At 38.9% G+C, this 22423-nt stretch overlaps 1 protein-coding gene across 3 annotated transcripts; it reads right to left on the minus strand.

Moving 5' to 3' along the window:
- Positions 1–537: 537 nt before the first annotated feature.
- skp1 (S-phase kinase-associated protein 1) lies at positions 538–20494 on the minus strand. Of its 3 annotated transcripts, none has more exons than XM_059990634.1 (6): positions 20338–20493; positions 12963–13059; positions 12177–12250; positions 11582–11725; positions 2133–2273; positions 538–1594 (listed from the first exon to the last, which is right to left on the minus strand). In XM_059990634.1, exons 2-6 carry the CDS (start codon positions 13057–13059, stop codon positions 1559–1561), a joined length of 492 nt encoding a protein of 163 aa, XP_059846617.1. In that variant the 5' UTR covers positions 20338–20493; the 3' UTR covers positions 538–1558. The 3 variants fall into 3 exon arrangements, with proteins under 3 accessions (XP_059846617.1, XP_059846616.1, XP_059846615.1); XM_059990633.1 differs by lacking the exons at positions 538–1594; positions 20338–20493 and adding exons at positions 1616–1792; positions 20183–20331; XM_059990632.1 differs by lacking the exon at positions 538–1594 and adding an exon at positions 1619–1792 and having other exon boundaries at positions 20338–20494.
- Between the last annotated feature and the right edge of the window lie 1929 nt (positions 20495–22423).

The following is a 22423-nucleotide window of genomic DNA, read 5'->3' on the forward strand; positions in this document are numbered from 1 at the left end:
ACCTTCTTTGATTTCCTGCAGCAAACAAATTAAGCTAGTAATCAACCCATTACCAGCTGGCAGAAAGAAGCCTTGATTAAAATGTGCTATTGTCGCATCTCCTTTTCTTCAGATGCCAGAGCCTGCTCAGTAGTTTCTTCCACTGAAGTACTCATGCTACAGTTCTATGTCATTACAATCAAAGCTCAATTTCTAAGAAAAATCCTACTGTTTAAATAGAAGGCTATCAAATGATAGTTCCTTACTACTATTTGAATTCTACAATTTCAATAAGAATATCAGGTTAGCAAAATATCCCCAATACATTACCAAGGTGCTTGGTAATTCCCAATAAATTACCAAAATACTTGTAACTCCATCACATCTGAACGACACAATTTCAAGTGAAGAATACAGCAATTTCCCATTGAGCAGAAGGAGGAGAAAGCACAATACATTATCCTCTTAAATAATAGTAGTAATAGCTTCAATACATCAACACCAAAACTTCAAAAGTTGTGTGGGATAACAATGAAATAATAATGCAAAACAAAGTAATTCATGGGCCTATTTTATTAGATAATAAGATGACACACAAATCATACAATAATTACAGAAAAGCAGGAATATTTTAAAGATATTCGTGGTAATGCAAAAGTAACAAATACAGTAACTGAAGGATCCTATTTAAAGTTGTAGCATTTATCTAGCCTGCTGCATTGACTTATTGTAAATTTGTGTTGCTGAACATTCCAGAGAACCTATTTGGGAGCAATCAATAGCATTATTGGCCAATTTTACATACGATACTGTTTATTACAAAGGTCAGAGACAATTACAGGATAATGCAGTGGAGTAAGAAAAAAAACAATTAAATCAAGTATACAATTATAAAAAAAAAAATCAGAAGCCACAATGCATTCATCACACTAGCATGTACATTTAGAATGATCATTGTCCTGGTCGGCATACAAAGTGGTCACTGGGACTTGAGCACAAATGCTTTGCTGAATTTCAGTAACAACAGATACAGGCTACAAACTTGCATCAAAAATCAAAGCATAAAAGGTGAAAAAGATTACTAATTTAACAACACCAAGTAAGTAAGCTCTTCATGCTGTAAACCTTTATAGTTTTACTCTATTGAAAAATTAAATGTTAACTTCATTTAAACAAATTTTCCCTGTTCTCTTAAATTTATGAACAAAACTCCCTCACTGCATACCCTGCTGTTTTCATTTGCTTTCCAGACAAGAGTCAGACATGTATATAGTACTGAAGAATTTTTGTTTGGTCCACACTTTTTAAATTCTTGTAACATATATACATTCTAATCCTCTTGAAGTCACTCTGTTATAATAGATAAAACCGTACATAACTTCCAAACCAATAGCAAGATAAAGGCTAGAACATAGGGTCTGAACAAGTAAGGAACCATCATGCAATCAAAACGCTATGCTTTTTTTCTCTTTTCCTGCATTTTCCAAATAATTAACATTTACAAAACAGTGCAGTGCAACAGCATTTGGAAAAAAAAATCTTTCAGTATATCAGACAACAATAATAAGCACAGAAATTTTCACTTCTCTTCACACCATTGATTCTCCTTGCGCACCTGAAAAGAATAACATTGTGATGTGTTCACTGGAGTGAAATTGCAAACTCTGGCTAAGTGACATTATAAAAGATAGATTAAACATTAGCTTTATTTGTCACATATACAGCGAAACATACAGTGAAATTTGTCATTTTGTGTCAGCAACCAACAGAGTCCAAGGATTTTTCTGAAGGCAGCCCTGCAATCCCTTCCAACCTTGTTAAGAGATGGAAAATGAGTAATGACTACATCATAATGGGATATTAATTCAGCAAGCTTCATGACATCATTATGCTGTGCCTTCCCACAAATTATCAATCTCTGACTAAAACGGGAAACACAACAGAAAATCTACCATTACATTAACAAGCTTAAAATTAAAATAATAGTTTCTTTGAATAGTTCATAGATAATCATATAGTTACTATATTTACATGCTCAATAAGGGCATACCCAGTCTAAACCAAGAGGCCTGCATAAACAAGATAGTTTATAGAAAATTAATGTATTAATGTTTTAATTGATTCCTTTAAGTTTAGAACAATAGTGGTATTACCTGTGCTTCCTCTTCTTCAGTAAAGTCATTCTTGATATTGAAGGTCTTACGAATTTCTTCTGGAGTTTTGCCTTTGATCATATTTGCCACAGTTTTGCATGTCACATCAAGCAGACCTTTGATATCCAAATAGTTTGCAGCCTAAATAATATACGTAAATATTCAGGTTTGAAATGTGCAGACCCTTTCCCATCACCAAACTAATCTAAAACAATGCTACACAAAAAGTTTTATCATAACAGTATTTTCATTGGCAGCCTCTGTACATGCAGGAATGCCTTCAAATGTTTTTATGCAAGTCAATTTGTTTCATTTTTAACTGCACTGCAGTTGTGGTTTCTAAATGACAATAAACCGAAATTCAATTCAATTCAAATTCAATTTGTACGAAGTCTCAAGTTTCCTCCCACAATCCAAAGACGTACTGGTTGATAAGTTAATTGGTCATTGTGAACTGTCATGATTAGGCTAGGGTAAATTGGAGGATTACTGGATGGCAAGTACTGATTCCAGTGTGTCACACAGTGGTAGGAAAGAGATGAAAATACAAGTACAGCCCTGAGGTTGTGAAGGATAACCAAAACATTCAATCTGGTTTTGACTAGTATCTAATTATCTTGAACCAGGTTCAAGAACAGTTACTTCCCCTCAACCATCAGGCTCTTGAACAAAAGGGGTTAACTACACTCATTTAAGGACTCTTTTATCTTGTTATTTCATGCTCATTACTTATTGTTATTTATTTATATCTGCATGTGCACAGTTTATTGTCTATTGTTTAGCTACTGTTCTATAGATTTGTTATTAACACCTGCAGAAAAAGAATCTCAGGGTTGTATGTGCTGACATGTATGTAGTCTGTTAATAAATGTTACTTTGAACTTTGTACTTTAATTAGAGGATAGCATTAAAAGCAGCACAGGAATTTGAGAAATGATTAGTATTTTGAAGAAAAACAATTGTATTCATCAAGGTTATAGATCAAGACTATAGATCAAACCATTTACATCAGACCGAATCACCAATCAGAAATGTTGTAAGTAACCCAACGGAAATTAACTTTGACCAACTTAAAATAGTTGAGATGTTTTAGTACAACAGCCACCATTATTTTTTTTAAATCAGATTAGAAATCTGAAATAAAAACAAAAATGCTGAAATACTCAGCAGGTCGGGTAGTATCTGTGAAAAGAGAAATGGACATACTATTTTAGGCTAAAGACCCTACATCACAAATGCAAAATGTGGGAAAAAAAATGCTATTCAGTTGCAGAAAAGGTGGAATAGGATGATGGTTAGATAAGGCAGTGGTCCCCAACCACCGGGAAAAATTAGTGGCCAGTGGGTCTGGTTTGCAATCTAGCAAAAACTCAATGGGACAAATGGCTTAAGTTTATCATAAGGAAATATGGCTTGGTACAGATGAATGGGCTGAACATTGGCAGATGGAGTTTAATGCTGAGAAGTGTGAGGTTCTACATTTTGGCAGGAATAATCCAAATAGAACATACAGGGTAAATGGTAGGGCATTGAGGAATGCAGAGGAACAGAGAGATCTAGGAATAACAATGCATAGTTCCCTGAAGGTGGAGTCTCATGTAGATAGGGTGGTGAAGAAGGCTTTTGGAATACTGGCTTTTATAAATCAAAGCATTGAGTACAGAAGTTGGGATGTAATGTTAAACTTGTACAAGGCATTGGTAAGGCCAAATTTGGAATATTGTATGCAGTTCTGGTCTCCGAATTATAGGAAAGATATCAATAAATTAGAGAGAGTGCAGAGACGATTTACTAGGATGTTACCTGGGTTTCAGCACTTAAGTTACAGAGAAAGGTTGAACAAGTTAGGTCTCTATTCATTGGAGCGTAGAAGGTTGAGGGGGGATTTGATCGAGGTATTTAAAATTTTGAGAGGGATAGATAGAGTTGACGTGAATAGGCTGTTTCCATTGAGAGTAGGGGAGATTCAAACGAGAGGACATGATTTGAGAGTTAGGGGGCAGAAGTTTAAGGGAAACACGAGGGGGTATTCCTTTACTCAGAGAGTGATAGCTGTGTGGAATGAGCTTCCTGTAGAAGTAGTAGAGGCCAGTTCAGTTGTGTCATTTAAGGTAAAATTGGATTGGTATATGGACAAGAAAGGAGTGGAGGGTTATGGGCTGAGTGCGGGTAGGTGAGACTAGATTAAGAGATTAAGAGTTCGGCACGGACTAGGAGGGCCGAGATGGCCTGTTTCCGTGCTGTGATTGTTATATATAGTTAAGATTGCAGCATCAGGGTGAATGCAGAGGGGGTCAGCAACGGCTCCCAACTGAGACAGGCAGCAGCTGGATCAGCGCATTCAGCCCCAGATTAGCGGCCACTCTTTAAGGAAGGACTGAGTTTGTGTGGCTGCTCACCTCATATGCAGACAAAAAGATGTTTCTGATATTCTGAGATTTATGTGATTATTGGACTGTATATTGGTTTCCTTCAGTTTTTCCAGTGTTTTCTTTCTTGTGGATGATTGGCAGGTAGGTGATGTGTTCATTTTTTTTTTGTGTAGGACGGGTGGGGTTGGGCATTTGGTGTTACTATCCCTGTTCTTCTCTGCAAGTGAGGGGGTCAGGAATTGTTATTGTTGCTGTTTTCTGCAAGAAAGACAGGGGCTGAGGCAGTTATTGTCGCTGGTTTTTTGCTGCGGGGAAGGGGGTTTGCAAGTTTTGTTTCTTTTCTTTTTCAGGTCAGGGAGGGGGTGGGAGGAGTTGATGTCTTTTTTTTTGTCAACTTCCATGCTCTGGGGAAGACATATAACAGAGTTCTACTCTACATGAATACTTTGACAATAAAAAGAACCTTAAAAAGGAAGGAAAGGCATGCGTAGTTGTAGAATATCACTGAAGGTGCTGGAAATCAACTCCTGGTGCTTTCTCCACTTTATTGCCTCTCACCCCGCCTTCTTCAAGGAATCCTTTCCAGTCTTTCAGTTCTTCAGTCTCTATTATATCTACTCCAATGATGAAACATCCTGCATCTGAAATGTCTTCTTTTTTTTCTTAACTGGGTTCTATCTACCACAGTCAGCAGGACTCTGGAAATTGTTTCATTTACTTCCCACACCTCTGCTCTCATCCTCATCTTCACCTCATCAGTGTCTGCATTAAATATACAGTCGGCCCTCCTTACCCGCGGATTCTGCATACACAGATTCAACTAACTGCGGATCGGGAAAACCCGGAAATTCTCTCTCCAGTACTCATTGTTTCAGCATGTACAGACTATTTTTTCTTGTCATTATTCTGTAAACAATACAGTATAACAACTATTTACATAATATTTACATTGTATGATGTATTATAAGTAATCTAGAAATGACTTAAAACTACAGGCAGTCCCCGGGTTCTGAATGAGTTCAATTCCTGAGTCCGTCTTTAAGTCGGATTTGAAGTCGGAACAGGTACATCCTGTATTATTTAGCGGCAGTTAATCAAACATTTTTCTTAGTATATAGTACATACTTTACCTTTCTATGCATATAAAACACTTAAGAAACATACGTATTTCAATAATCAAACCACTGCGTTGCTTAGTAATAATTGTAGCTTTCATCAGGGCAGGGCTTTTTATATGTTCCATTAAAATTGTTCCAATCGTTGACTGACTGTAGCCTAACGCTTTTCCAATGACTGATGGTGTTTCATCTCTTTCCGATCGCTTTATTACTTCCACCTTATTTTCAATCGTGATTACTTTCATGAACAGGAACACTGCGGATTCAGAGCTGCGCCGCCAGATCCTAACGTCCACTGCACTGAGACATGTTAAATAAAGTCTGGGGTTCTGCTGGGTCCTAAAGACCACCGCACTGGGGCAGGTTAAATAAGGGACTTGAGCATCCACGTTTTTTGGTATCTGCAGGGGATCTTGAAACCAATCCCCCGCGGATAAGGAGGGCCAACTGTATCAACCTTCATAACTGGACCACCTTCAAGGAGATACAATCAGCAGCCACAATTTTCCACACCCTCCTGTTTCAGCATCCCATTGCTAGTCCTTGGATTACTCTTCATCTACACCATCCAATTCTCTTTTCATGGCATTCTCCATGCAGAAAATACATCTGTTCTTTTATCTTGTCACTTCCTACCAACCAGGAACCTAGATGAAGCAGAAATTCACTAGCATATTCAATTCTCATTGTTTCTATGTTAGAGAAACCAAATAAAGACTAAAAGTAACTATTTTGCAAAATACCTGTATTTAGTTGTATAAATCATATTGAGCTTTACAATTGCCTGTCACTGTAATTCTAGCCTACTAATATATAGCAGAGTCACTTAAAGAAACTACAAAATTAACAGATAAGACATGAAAACATTATATCACTGCAATAGGCACTCATTCTTCTAGTTAATACTTCTTGTTTGTCATGACAAGGATATTCTTCCTATATCTAATCCACACTACAACAGTGAAAAAAAAAGTTGAAAAATAGTAAACAATTTCCAGAGCAAGTAATTATAAATTGGAATGAAATGAATTGTGATAATGGTTTTTCAGTAAGGGGAAAATGCTGGCCAGAGCCTCGTGGATCAAGAAATGACTACTGGTTTCCTTTAGGCATCTCACTCAAAGGTCCTTCCGTATTATGAGATTGTCAGCTTGTGTGTTCAATTTCTAGAGTGGGTTCTAAACCCATAATATTCTAATCTAAAGAACACCATAACATAGTTGCTGGACACCATTTGTTGTAGCTTATGTGCTTTAAAGTTTCATCCATTTCATCTTTAGTTCTGAAGCATAATCAACTCTGAATATATCTGTCTGCTGGGTTAGCTATCTGTCTAAGCATGTTTATGCTAAATGCCAATACAATGCCTAACCCTTTATCCAGCAAGACCTTGGCTGATATTTTTCTTACATTAACTCCCTATTACTGGATTAGGTAAATGAATGAAAATTGCTTGAGGTAATGAATTGGGATATAAAATGCATAGGGGTGATGGATATAGATTCAAGATTGGCTTCAAAGATCAAAATAATTGAAAGGACATGGGATAGAAGGGAAATAAAGTTTTACAGACCTCCATTAGAGTTGATACTCATTGGGCAGAATGCCTTTTTATTTGGTTTCTGTTGATTAGTTTGTCTGGTAGCTGCAAATCCTCCTTTATCCCGATTATGATTTATACATGATTCACTTATTGAACAGAGAAGTTTAAAACAAGAATTCACTCATTTCTCCACTTAAGACTGTTTAATGCTCCACTTCAGTTTAAAAAATATATACATTTTGGCAGCCTTCCAGCACCATTTCCAATTTGTAATCAGTGTAGACATTGAGAAGAGTACCACAGCAGACTCCCATATTTAACTTGATTATATTGCCTCTGATCCTTCCTCTTTCAAGAACTTATTTCCATTCCCCCATTGTATCTGCTCTATTGATAGGACATTCCACAGTTGCCTCTGACAGATCTTTCATTTTCTTTAATTATGACTTTCCTTACAACATAATTAACAGAAGCTGTTACGGCTGGGGGGTGGTAATGGGGACAAGCTCCCACTAGCTATTAAATGTTCCCAATACGTGAGCCTCAAACAGCCTCTGACAACCAAATCCAGCTCCTGGCCTTCACGTGTGATTTAGCTACTAAGCCTGGCAGAACCATTCCTACTGACAAGAGAAGGGGCAAAGACAGGTTTCTGGCACCTTAAAACCAGTCACTTCGGGCAGATGGGGCTCATCAGCCGTGGTTGGCAGCTCATCTAGAAGGAAAACTCTGATCTCAAACCTCCGCTGCCTTGTGGTTATATGAACACAGGAGTAAACCCCAAGGGAAAAATCCAGAGCTGGAGCCCCTAAGGCAATCCTACTTCAACACTGACTGGCAACCCCTGCAATACTGTACCAAACTGTATCAGTCTCTGCCGTTCCTTTGGGTTCATTAGATGAGTGGAGAGGGGGAGTTTGCTCTCCACATCATACCACGCAGCCTTGCATATCTAGACAGCTACATCCAATGTCAACCCTGACTGATGGAGATCTTACTCACTCAGTTGACAGAACTTCCAAGTATATTTCACTTCCCACACCTCTGCTTTCACTAGCTCTACTTTCTACTCCACCAGCAAAGAGTCAGATATTCTCTTGCTAATTTCCACCAGCAACAGGCACACCTTCCCTTTCCGTTTCAATATTTCAACAGCATAGATCCCTTTGTGCATGTCAGAACTGCTTTTTTATTTACACTATCCAGTCCCCTTTGCATCTCTGCATCAGTCACAACACTTGTTTTTACCTTGTTTATTCCTATCAACCAGAAACCCAGGTGAAAAAGAGATTCATTCAGATATCAAGTGTTCTAATGATCACATCAAGAGCAACTGCCATCTTCCAATACAACAACCCCCATGGAGAATTATAAAGGGTCACATGATGCAAAACAAAGCTTTGCTCCAAGCAGCCTTATCGGATGTAAAAGCTGTCTACATTTCCATCAATACATTCTTTAGAACAAATTCAACAATCACCAAGGAACAGTCACGGGGAGAGCTTTACCATCATCACCGAAAACTCCAAAGACAGATTCAGCACCACCGTTATCACTGAACACCCAAGACAATATAAAAAGCTACTACCATCAGTTACATACAACATTGACAACTAAGAGCAGGAGGAGACCACCTAGTCCCTCACAGTTTTACTTGAAAAGGGTGACTTTGCATCTACCACCCTTTGAGGAAAAGATTTCCAAAGATTCATGACCATAAAAACGAATCCTCCTCTCATGTCCTTAAGAGACTAGTTCTTATTTCGAGGGTGATTACCAGTTTCAGGCTCTCACACATTGGACTGGGCCAAAGTGCAGGTTTCTATGTTGTATGACTCTAGAAAAAAACCTTTCCCCATTCACCCTATCATGACCTGTTAGGAGCTTGTATCATTCAATTGATGATTACCACACAACATAAATTAAGGTAAAATATGCATAATGTAAGAAATGATTATGAATAAATATACTGCTGGATACATTTATTAATATTTTAAGTGTTAGGCTTTTTTGATGCATTTTTGAATTTTAAAATACAACCTGAGTTTTTACATTGAAACTAATGGGAAACACAATGATTTAAGAATTTTTGCCTAATATTTTTATGTTTTTGTAAATTAAGGGATACAATTTTTTTCACTCCAAGAATGGTCACTTTGTAAAAGCAGCTTATAGTCAATGTCATAGCATATGCAGCAGTTACTTAAGTGCCAATAGTTATGGGGAAAAATGGTGAATAGCAAATAAGGGAAAGATCCCAAACACTTATAGCTAGTTAAAGTCAGTAATTTCTTGATCTTATGAAATGCAGCCCATGATATAACAAAAGGATTCTACAGTAGAACAATTCTCAGTTAAGACTGGTGTCAAACAAAGCTACACCACTGTGCCAACAATTATCTCCATCTTTCTGCCACAATGTTGCATCTCATCTAACAGGAACGGAAATAATCCTCAGATTGCAATAAGCAATTCAAACTATGACAATTATGCTCTAAAACAAATACGATAAAAACAGAGAAACATAGAAAATAGGTGCAGGAGTAGGCTATTCAGCCCGAGCCTGCACCGCCATTCAGTATGATCATGGCTGATCATCCAACTCAGAACCCTGTACCTGCTTTCTCTCCATACCCCCTGATCCCTTTAGCCACAAGAGCCATATCTAACTTAATTTAAACTTGCAGCATGCAAGTGAGGTTTGCACTCGCTCAGAGGCTGAGCTCTAAGCTGCCTTCACTGAGGTACAAGAATATGGGTTGTAGATTCAATATCTACAAGACGTAGACCTTCTACCAATTTACTCCTACTACACTACACTGCCCTCTGACATGGAAGACCAATGGAAAACACTCGTCTCATCCCAAATCTCTGGAACCAATTCCTGATCAAGACAGGGCAAAAAAAAACACTGCCTTCAATACTTAAGAACAGCTTTTGGTCAATTAAAGAAAATTTTTAAAGATCAACACCTCAGACGTCACAAATGTACTTCGCCCAGAGAAACATGAGCAAGTTCAAGTTGAATTAGCATTCAACCATTCATGAACATAGGCAAATGAAACAGCATTTCTCCTAAATCAAGGTGCAAAACACATTACTAACAGCACATATGGTCAAGACAGCAGAAAACATACAGTCACACAGAAAAATACAGCCCAAGTCCCTAAGTGTCAAGGCCTGTAGTTTGATGGTACATGGGATGTTGTCCTGGTCCAGCCTGTTCTTCCATCGAGCATACACAGGAGAGCAGCATGGATGGGAATGGCCATCTTCTAACCCAGTAATGATTCCAGCTCACCTACAGAGGCTTCTGTTGTCTCCCATGGCATCTCCTATCCTGGGCGGCTGCAATAGGTGACTCCATGGCAGGAGGGCCTAGTCCGCACCACAGCAGAGGCAATGCAGTTCCCTTGCTATTGGATTTATTAATAAGCCAGTGAACAAGACTACCAGTATTCTACATTACCAATTTCCAAAAGTGTCTTGCAATTACAAAAAATAAATCCAATAGTCACTCACTCCATTTGTTGGATTGCACACCGCCTTGGCACAACAGTATGTCACAAGTCCAGGCAATAACACAGCAACAGTACACAGTAAGTCCAGCTCCATCACTATCGAGCAACTCGCTGATGGTTTAGACCTGCAGTACTTGATGTTCTTAATATTCAGCAGTGTATTGGGATCGTAAAATAGATGTAACGGATGAATAACTGCACCTTTGGTTGGACACAGAATAGCCACAGTGTCTCAGCATGTTGTCATCCTACTGGAAACAATCTCCAAAATAATAATCTATATGCTTCTGAGACCCAGGCTATCTACAGGCATCTCAAGGCACTAAGACCACCAATGTCCCAGCATTGAAACCCTAATTACACCATGTTAGCTACACTAGGTAAGCCATATTGGTTAATGTTTGACATCAGACTCCCAAAGCAGACACAATTTTGTAATGAGGGTACTAAATTGACATAAGTTATTTCCAATATGTGTTCAGTCACTCTGACAAAATGCAGCATCACTGGCGCTTCGGAATCCCCAGCCCACGCCAGTTCAAAACAGGAAAGGAACTCTCGGGATGATGTCAAGAAATTTGAGGTTAGCTTGTGGGAACACACAGGCAGCAGGAGGAACGGACCACCTCAAAAGCTAACGACTTGCCTCATTCACAATTTCAACATTACCTCATTAGCCACTTCAAAAGCCACAAAGTGTGAACAAATTCTCTTCAGACCCAAGGAACTGCCCGAGGAGGAGGAGGAGGAAGAAGAAATAAGATGTACAGCAACTGAACTCCAGCCATATGCATGTCCAAGTTAGTATATCACTAACTACTGGAAGAAGAAAAAAAGGAAAAAAGCAAGATAACTTTTCTTAAAATGCTTGAGGCTAATAAAAAAAAAATCTTACCAGAATTAGTTCAAATAGTGTTCCTTGGTCTACTTTCAGGAACTCCTGATCCCATACTGGTATATCATCAGTTCTCTTTTCCTTGTTTTCATCATCCTCAGGAGGAGGAGGGTCATCTTTATGATGAGTGCACCACTGAATCACCTATAATCAACAACACAGATACATGTATTGATGAGAGAGCTACCTGGAACTATAAAAAGATGAACAGAAACAAAAGGCTTGAATAGCCAGTTTATACTTCACCATTGTTGCAAAGTAATGTTAATATTTGCAATCAATTTCATGGCTTGCACTTTTTCTTCTTTGCAAAAGCCATTATGGTGAATTTTGTGCTGTTCTGCAAAGAGCAGTCAGTCCTAGGGAACTGAGTATTTTTCTGCTTTACTATTACACTGTTTTTGGGACCGGGGCAACCCTGAAAAGGTCAAACAGTTTAATCTTCAGAGATGCCATCAGTGTGAAATAGGTGAGTACTGCAGAGGATGGCATGTGATAAACAGAAGATTTGTTTATGGCGATTAATAATGCACCAATTAAACTAGATGTTTTTGTCTGGATGGTACTGAGCTTCTTTAGCACTATTGCAGCTTACCTTTTTAAGAATTGCAGCATTAACATTTGGAAGTGGTACTGGATCGTCATCTCCTTCATCATCCATCCCCAAATCTGTTTCCAGTAATACATTAAAATTACAAAAAATATAATTTATCAGTTTCCCAAATAAATAAAAGTATGCAATGAATTCAATATAAGGAACTCCCTCACTTCTACCTAATAACTACTGTGCAAAATGTAGGTAAAAGTTACTACTAGCCGTAAAGATCAGTTTTATTTTGACTGGCAATTCTTTTTGCCTTCTGCACAGCAATGTAACGGAGGTTAAAAATTCTGTCAAAATCACACAGCCAAAAATCTATTAAATGCATTCCTTTTATGATTCAAACAAAGAACAAGGGCAAAATATTATATCCACTTGGAATTCTTTCACACTTCATTTCAAACACAATTTGACACCAATAGGTAGAGCCTCGAGAAAGGTGCTTGGCTTCACAACTCAAATGATTTAAAAGCAGAAACAAATTAAGATTTTTATTAATTATCTTTAACATTTCATTTTGCCTTCCAGTGAATTATTCACATCTTTTCAATTAATATAAACATTGATTGGACTATTACAACAAGAAGCTTCATCTACTCAATGTCAATACTACTTTGACTAAATGGCCAGCCTAAGTAAGCAACCTTTACAGAAACTAAAATGACATTCAACAGATCTTTGGAACTCAAATTCAGAAAAATGCACAGAAATATGCTTACCATTATGTTAAAAAATACACATAATTAACAAACAAGATGATCCCCAAAGGGATGCACTGACCTTCCAACATAGTCTTGATTGTTACAGATTGTTTTGCTATCTCCACGTCAACTTCAAATATTTCTCCATCAGAGCTCTGGAGTTTAATTGAAGGCATCTGAAAATGCAAACCAACCATTTCAGTTTCTGTACATCAAGCATTACTTCATTTCAGTAACTGTCCTCGACTCAATAGAGGAATCCCAAAAGGTTCTACAAATATATTAAGAGCTAAAGGATAGAAAGGGATAAAGTTGGTCCACTCGAAGATCAGTGTGGTTATCTATGCATGGAGCCAGAAGAGATGGAGAACTTAAATGGATATTTTTCATCTGAATTTTCTCAGGAGATGAACACAGAGTCTATAGAATTGAGGAACAACCAAGAAAAGCAAGTTTAATACAAAGCTTCCAAAACAGAACAATGAGTAGAACTGAATAACAAACAACTGAAACATGTTCTATAAAGAACATGGTTTCAAAAAGGCCTAGCAACTAAATACAGCAATGTATACAACCAGGAAGAAGAGGGATTACGATAATTAAATATCATAATGGAAGCACAGGTCCGAAACAGAATTCATATGGACTGAATAAGAAATAATTTTACTACTGATATATTCCTGATCACCAAATAGTGGTGATCAAAAATCTGTAAAAGGACAAAGAATGGTAATTACATATTTCAGCTAAACTGGCAAGAGAAGTTGAAAGTAAAGTACATATACAATTGTAAGAAGAAGTTTGTGAACCCTTTGCAATTACCTGGTTTTCTGCATTAATTACTCATAAAATGTGGTCTGATCTTCATCTAAGTAACAATAATAGACAAACACAATAACACACAAACAATTGTACTTCTTCTCATCAATACTGAATACACCATTTAAACCATCACAGTTTAGGTTCAAAGGAGTATGTAAACCTCTGGAGTCACAAACAAGAGGAAATGTGCAGATGCTGGAAATCCAAGCAACACACACAAAATGCTGGAGGAACTCAGTAGGCCAGGCAGCATCTATGCAAAAGAGTATAGTCGACGTTTCGGCCAAAACAGTCCTGCCGAAGGGTTTCGGCCTGGAATGTCGACTGTACTCTTTTCCGTAGATGTTGCCTGGCCTGCTGTGTTCCTCCAGCATTTTGTGTGTGTTGCTTGAACCTCTAGGGTAATGCCTTCTACAAAAGCTATTTGATGTTCCAATCAATGATATGAGATTGGAGGTGTGGGTTTCTGGGCTGTAGAGGTGCCCTGCCCCATAAAAAAAGTCCAGTTACTGACAGAGCCTGCTCTTCTCATGAAAGATCTGTTTTTGCTTCTGAGGATCTAAGAAGAACTATAGAGCTGCATGAAGCTGTAAAAGGCTACAAAAGCATTTCTAAGGACCAGTGTGTTCATCAGTCAACAGTAAGAGAAACTGTCTACAAATGGAAGAAATTAAGTACTGTTGCCACTTTCTCTAGGAGTGGGCGTCCTGCAAAGGTCACACCAATGGCACAAAGTGTAGCACAACAGCACAAATGCTGAAGGAAGTGAAAAAGAACCCAAGGGTAATAGCAAAAGACCTGCAGAAAGCTCTTGAACTTAGTAGAGTCTTTGTTCATGTGTCCACTATAAGAAAAACACTGCACAAGAATGGTGTTCATGGAAGGACACTGCAGAGGAAAAAAAAATCACTGCTCTCCAAATAAAACATTGCCGCACGTCTCAAGTTTTTGCAAAAGACTACTTGGATGTTCCACAAGGCTTCTGAGACAACTTTCTGTGGATAGATGAGACAAAAGTTGAACATTTTGGCAGAAATGCACACCACTGTGTTTGGAGGAAATAGGGCACTGCACGCCAACACCAAAACCTCATTCCAACTGTGAAACATGGTGGAAAGAGCATCATGATTTGGGGCTGCTTTGGTGCCTCAGGATCTAGACAGCTTGCAATTATTGAGAGAACAATGAATTCAAAATTGTATCAAGAGATTTTACAGGTGAATGTCAGGGTAGCGGTATGTCATCTTAACCTTAATAGAAGTTAGATGATGCAACAAGACAATGATCTGAAACACAAGAGAAAATCAACAACAGAATGGTTTAAAATGAAGAAAATTTGTGTTTTGGAATAACCAAGTCCAAATTGAAAAGCTGTGGTATGACCTGAAGGGCTGTTAATGCATGGTATCCCAGAAATATTGATGAACTGGAACTGTTTCCTTTGGAGGAATGGTCTAAAATTCCTCCTCACCATTGTGCAAGTCTGATCAGTAGCTACAAGAAATGTTTGCTGGAGATTGTTGCTGCTAAAGGAGGTTCTACCAGTTATTAAATACAAGGGCTCGCATACTTCTTCCAGTCTGGACTGTGAATGATTAAACAATGTGTTCAATAAAGGCATGAAAAGTACAATTGTTTATGTGTTATTAATTTAGGTAGATTGTGTTTGTCTATTATTGTGACTTAGATGAAGATCAGGCCACATTTTATGAGTAATTAATGCAGAAAATCAGCTAATTGCAAAGTGTTCACAAACTTTTTCTTGCAACTGTATGTTTTAGTCATAACGAGTCTTCACAAAGTTCTAAAGAAGTCGTGCTTTCTTCATAATTGCACTTACATGCTGGGCCCAGAACAGGTTCTCCTAAATGGTAACACTGAGGAATTTAAAGTTGCTGACCCTCTCCAACTCTGATGCCCCAATGAGGACTTCAGTTTCTTTCTCTTGAAGTCAATACCAGCTCTTTGGTCTTGAGTAAGAGTTTGTTGTTGTGGCAACACTCAGCCAGATTTTCAATCGCCCTCCAATATGCTGACTCATCACCACCTTTCATTCAGCCAATGACAGTGGTGTCATCAGCAAACTAAAATACAGCATTGGAGCTATGATTAACCACACAGTCATAATTGTAAAACGAGAGGAGCAAGGGTATAAGACACAGCCTTGTGGTGCACCTGTGCTGATGGAGATTGTAGAGGAGATGCTGCTACCAATCCAATTCTGACTGGGCGAACAGAAAAGATGTACACAAAATGAAGATTTTAATAGTATGCACAAAACTCATTAATAGCCCATACAGAAGCTGTCCAACATGAAAGATATACTAATCAAAACTAATGGGAGGAACTGAACCAGAAGAGATAATTGTAAGGGAGAATGCTGTCTGACAACATCAATCACAAGATAATGGCCTAGTGGCAGTAAAAACAGCAACACCTCCAGCGTTCGCTCTCAATTATGTAAGACTCCTCTACAGCCTATATACTTCAGCAACCTTCAACAGCAGAGAGAAACAGGGAGGGAAATCTCATATTGGTATGAATTCAATCTATTTGCTCTGTATAAGATACCATGAAAATCTTAAACTTAGTAACATAATGATCTAATTTCAATGTTAATATAATACCAAGCTATAATTAATGGTTATTATTTGTAAAAATCCAACTTAGTGCAAGAGCTATGCCATTCCTTCACATATTTCAAATATAACCATCTTTAAAATAAAAGGTTGTTTTGTTGTCAATTAATATTTCCCTACAATATTGTTCCTAAGAGAAACCCATAATGTTAAATCCCAAAGTGCTGTATCGACAAGCTGCGGTGCTGGAGGTTCATGGCAGGAAGAGTTTTTCTTCCTTCTACCGTCTGTATGAGATGATGGGCTGTCGGGACTTTGAGACTTTTAAACCGTGCCATGGACTGCTCTTTATTAGATTACGGAATTGCTTTGCACTATTGAAACTATGTGTTATGATTATGTGGTCTTTGTCAGTTAGTCTTCTATCAATTATGGTATTGTCTGCACTGTTGAAACTATACGTTAACTATAACTATATGTAACTATGTGGTTTTGTGTAGGTCTTGTAGCTTTAGGTTTGTCTAATGGGTTTGTAGTTCCTTTCCGGGGAACGTGCTAAGACGGTAGCGCGATATCGAAACGCAGCAGCCTCTCCAGACTCTGGATTGGGGATTACCAAGCGTTATGTGGTTTTTCTTGTGTGGTATGTTTTGTGCTTTTTTGCGATATCATTTCGGAGAACGTTGTCTCATTTTTTAAACTGCATTGTATTTGTGGTTTATAAATGACAATAAGCTGAATCTGAATCTGAATATCAATCCTTTTCTTTAAAATAGAGATTACATTTACAATTTCCCAATCATCTTGCACAATATCTATAACCATAAACAATTAGAAACTGCAGTTAAAACCTCCAATTTCCACATAAATATCCACCGTATCCCATGGCGAGTCACATCTAGGTTGGGTGACTTTATAATTTGATGAATACCAACCTTTTAAGCATCACCTCTAATTTTAACCTCAATGTCGCCACTGTTTCCTCCTTTAGACACGCAAGTAGCATCTGCTTTTCTAGTTAAAAGATGCAGAGCACTAATTTACTCCACCAAGCATGCCCACTATCTCCACATAATGATCTTTTTTGGCCATCTTTTTCACTGGTCACATTAAAAACACCTTCCAGCTTCCCTTTTATTTTATCTTTAGTTGTAAGAAGCTATTTTATATAGAGGTATTTATATTTTATATAGAGATCCCTCCGTCCCCACCCATTACCAAATAGTAATTCATCTAATCTGTACATCCCACATCCTACAGCAAACTATCCAGTCCAGCCTCACCATCACTCTAGACCAATAAATAATCAAAGGTCACACATCAAATGAAAAAGAACAATATACTGGGGTCACAATATCCTTGAAGTTCTAAAACTTGGGAGAGAGTAAATTCAGTTGAATTCACAGCTTCCTCCCCCACATCCATGAAGAAACAGATATGTGTTGGAACCTTAGATGGCCACCTTCAAGAGACAAATCCCTCTGTGATGACTCCCTGAAATCTGTCACAGGGAAAATCAACTCAAGAACCCTGAACATCACCTTTCAGTAACCAAAGATTTGCTCCCTGTTCCTGACCCCACAGCTATCATTCCAGGGAACCATACATTAGGTTATCGTAAAGAGCAATTTTTTTTATTTTCAAAAGTCATTCGATAAAAACACTACAATTTACACAGATTGTGCAGAAATGGGCAAAATGCAGAATAGCTAACAAGCCGGTCAAAAACGTAAAACATGAATAGCGTTTAAAGGCAAAACACGGGATAAGGTGTTTCACAGCTGGCTGACCTAACAACTTACAAATGAAATTTGCACTGTCTATCATGACTCCATCAATGTAAAATGCTGAATTCTATTAAAATGTTAAACAGGATTTAGCAATTTTAATAATTAAGGGTACAGAATCAGTACTAATCTGTATTAGTCAGGCAAATTTAACCCTGGTAACAATGAGACAAAATCATCTCAGCATCCCCAATTCACTGTTACAAGCTGTCAGGAAAGCTGAGGGAAAAGAAATGAATGCATTTAGAAAGATAGTCCTTTCCTTCGGCTATCCAGTAGGGATAGAACCAGAATCAGGTTTAATATCACAGGCATAAGTTGTGAAATTTGTCTCTGCAGCAGTATAATGCAATACATAATAACAGAAAAACACTGAATTAAAGTACAAACATTTAAACAGTTCAATGAAATAAGTAGTGCAAAAATAGAAATTAAAAAAGTGAGGTAGTATTCATGGGTTCAATGTCCATGTAGAAATTGGATGGCAGAGGGGAAAGAAGCTGTTCCTGAATCGCAGAGTGAGTGCCTTCAGGCTTCTGTACCTGCTACCCGATGGTAGCAATGAGAAGAGGGTTTGCCCTGGGTGATGGATGTCCTCAATGATGGACACTGGCTTTTTGAGGTATCTTCCTTGAAGATGTCCTGGATACTAGAGGGTAGTGTTCATGATGGAGCTGATTAAGTTTACAACTCTTTGCAGCTTACTTGGTTCCTGTGCAGTAGCAACCCCCACACCAGACACCAAACCTTCTCAAGCTCCAAATGAAATATAGCCACTGTCATACCTTTCTTTGTAGCTGCATCAATATGTTGGGTTGAGGTTAGGTCCTCAAGAGATATCGACACCCAGGAACTTGAAATTGCTCATTCTTTCCATTTCTGATCCCTCAATGAGGACTAGTGTGTTCCCTCGTCTGTGTGCTCCCTAAACATTGACAAAGTGCTCATTCCCAATCAAAAAGCTGCTTCTCTATTTTAAGTGATCATGGGCTAGAGATTTCCAGGAGCTAGTGGGAACAGTGCAGTCCTTCAAGATTGAATTTGAATACATCCCCGAATCTTTTCCTTCCTATCTACCTATTAAACTCATTCCATGGTAGTGCTTACAACAGTGTCAGTTTCTGCATTTTTTTCTAGATTTGCAAATGATGCAGCTTGCCCTAAGTAGCTAACTAGATTTTAGCCAGGGCCTTTGTGGTGGGGATATATACTTGCCCAAGGTCAGCCAGTGAATTTTGAGGATCTTGCAGATATAGATCATGCTTTCCATCTCTAAAGGATATAGGACAAGGATCACTGCTGGTCAACAGAAGGTGCGAGGAGATTTTGTATGTCACCTAAGACTCTTAAAGACAAATTTTATAGATGCATGGTAGAGACTGGTTCAATCACAGCCTGGTATGGAAAATCAATGTGCAGGATTACAGGCTACACTGTTGGGTTCTAGGCTCACCAGCTCCATCAGAGGCATAACCCTCCCCATATTGAGGGAATCTACAACAGGCAGATCCTCAAGAAGGCATCATTAGGGACCCTCATCATTTGGGACATGGCTTCTACTAGTTACTACCATCAAGGTTGAGGTTGAAGACCCACACTCGATGACTCAGGAAAAGCTTCTTCCGCTGTGTGTCATCAGATATCTTAACATTCAATGAACACTACCTCTCTGTCCCACCCCCTTTTTTGCACTATTTACCTAGTTATAATTTTAATTCCTTACACTGCACTGCTGCCACAAAACACAAATTTCTCGATATATGTCAGTGATAACAAACCTGAATCTTATTCTGCGGATCTAGGTCTTGATCTTCAAATATTCTCTGAATTGATTAAAGGTTGCGAATCGATATCTACATTAGTCAAGGCACGATTCCTTAAATATGGAAAGTAATCCATATTTTCCAGGACACATCGTTAAAAAAAATCTCGTTGGCTGTCCTCCAATGGAGATTGGCTTACTTAACGACCATATCTTAGTCCCTGTAACGCTGCTTAACTTCCGTGGCCCAAAGAAACACATAGGCTCTCCTTGGATGTTTTAAAACGCAATAATCTGCGGTGTCTCCCCAAAACAATGTAGTACAGTAGGCTGTTTTCCATCTACTAACCAGGGCTTCACTGGCCCGGCCAGGCCCTTCCCTCCGTTGCTCGGGCCTGGCGTCGCCTGGTTGCCGCAAGGCCCACCTTAGTAACGGCCCCCAGCCGTCCGCCGCCCACCTCCCACCTTCCCCGCGTCCTCACTGCGCCGGGAGCAGCAACTCACAGCGAGGATCCGTCCGCTAACCAGCTGCAGATCCGCCTGTCGTCAGCGTCCCGACCGTAAGAACCGACACCAGTCGCCGGGGCCCCACGCTGTAGCTGTCCAACCAGATCGCCTGCAGGGACAAAACTCGCCCGTCCCTATCCACTTCACTTTTAACTCCCACCTCTCCATTTTGCTTTCTGTTCGGGAATTGTATTATATTTGGTGCCAGTTATTTGAACAACCCCCCCCCCCCCTCCCGCTCTTAAAGGTGCACACACTCGTTAGGATTTGGCAAAATAATCTTTCGTTTCCAAATCAAAATTTGAAGCAATGACCGGCATATGCTGTAACTGGGCAGAAAAACTATGGGCTGGAACCATTTTCACTCTTTTAAAAGGGGAAAAGTTGTCAGGGAGGGAAATCGATTCTCTAGGCAGATAGTGCGCCTTTAAAGGACGATTTCATCGCGAACAGAGCAGAGGAAACAGGTAGAAGAGAGTCAAGTAACACCTTTCTCCAATGGTTTAATGTATTATTAGATGAAGGAAAAATAGCAGGAAAGGTCACCCACCACCATCCAAAAAGAACACGACTGATCTTTTATCTCAGCACTACATTCCCACGCTAATCATATTCCCCTCAATTCCCTTAATATCCATACAACTTTCGATCTTCATCCTGAACCTACTCAGACCGAGCCTCCGTTACTCTCTTGGGTGGTATTCTAAAAATTCAGTACCATCTGGGTGGAAAAAAATAAATTCTTCATTTCTCTTATAAGTGGCCAGCTCCTTATTTTGAGACCTTAACAGGTTCTAGGCTTTCCAGTGAGTGGAACCATTTCCGTATCCACCCCGTGAATCCCAGTAAGAGTTTACCATGTTTTAATAAAATTGCTTTTCATCCTAATAATTTAAAGTTTAGGGGCCTAATATGCCACTTTACTGAAAACCTGAAAATCCAAATATACCACATCCAATAGTCCACATTTATCTATTCTGGTAATTTTACCTCCAAATAAAGGAGACTTTGCTTTGTGGATCCAGAATTGGCTTGCCCACAGAAGGCAAAGGGCGGTTGTGGATAGTTTGTACTCTGCATGGAGGTCAGTGACCAGTGGTGTTCCTCAGGGATCTGTTCTGGGACCCTTACTCTTTGTGATTTTTATAAATGACCTGGATGAGGAAGTGGGGGGGGGGGGCTTAGTAGGTTTGCTGATGACACAAAAGCTGGCGGTATTGTGGACAGTCAGTGCGACATCGATAGAATGCAGAACTGGGTTGAGAAGTTAACAGATGGGAGTTCAACCCAAATGTGAAGTGGTTCATTTCTGTAGGTCAAATATGAAGACAGAATATAATATTAATGGTAAGACTTTTGGCCGTGTGGAAGATCAGCTGTAGGATTGAGTTCAAGATCCGTGAAGTAATGTTACAGCTAAATAAGACCTTAGTTAGACCCCACTTGGAGTATTGTGTTCAGTTTTGGTCACCTCATTGAGGGAAGGATGCAGATACAATAGAGAGTGCGCAGAGGAGATTTACAAGGATGTTGCCTGAATTGGAGAGCATACCTTATGAGAATGGAATGAGTGAACTTGGCCTTTTCTCCTTGGGGCGATGGAGGATGAGCGGTGACCTGATAGAAGTGCATAAGATGATGAGAGGCGTTGATCATGTGGATAGCAAGAGGCTTTTTTCTTCTCCAGGGCTGAAATGGCTAACACGTAGGGGCATAGTTATAAGGTGCTTCAAAGTAGGTACAAGGGGGATGTCAGAGGCAAGTTTTTCCACAATGTTGGGTGTATGGAATGCACTGCCAGCAAAGATAGCAGAGTCAGATACAATAGGGTCTTTTAAGAGACTCTTAGATAGGTACATGGGCTTAGAAAAATAGAGGGCTATGCAGTAGAGAAATTCTAGGCAGGTTCTAGAGTAGGTTACATGGTCAGCACAACATTGTGGGTCGAAGGGCCTGTAATGTGCTGTAGATTTCTATGTTTCTAAACACTTTTAAATCTTGAAAATAATATATATTGGTGGGGTAAACAAGGATTTATGAAAGATAATTTTTATTGGTTCTGTTCAAAGCTGTGTTTATTTTT

Source organism: Hypanus sabinus, chromosome 15 (assembly GCF_030144855.1).
Source record: "Hypanus sabinus isolate sHypSab1 chromosome 15, sHypSab1.hap1, whole genome shotgun sequence".
Taxonomy (NCBI): domain Eukaryota; kingdom Metazoa; phylum Chordata; class Chondrichthyes; order Myliobatiformes; family Dasyatidae; genus Hypanus; species Hypanus sabinus.

What these genes read in the sequence shown, in the direction of transcription:
- skp1 (XM_059990633.1), bottom strand. Translation starts at nt 13,059, where the DNA reads ATGCCTTCAATTAAACTCCAGAGCTCTGATGGAGAAATATTTGAAGTT. An exon ending in ATGCTGCAATTCTTAAAAAG is followed by an intron (nt 11,726 to 12,176) that starts GTAAGCTGCAAT and finishes TGTTGATTATAG; the next exon opens with GTGATTCAGTGGTGCACTCA. An exon ending in CACTATTTGAACTAATTCTG is followed by an intron (nt 2,274 to 11,581) that starts GTAAGATTTTTT and finishes TATATTATTTAG; the next exon opens with GCTGCAAACTATTTGGATAT.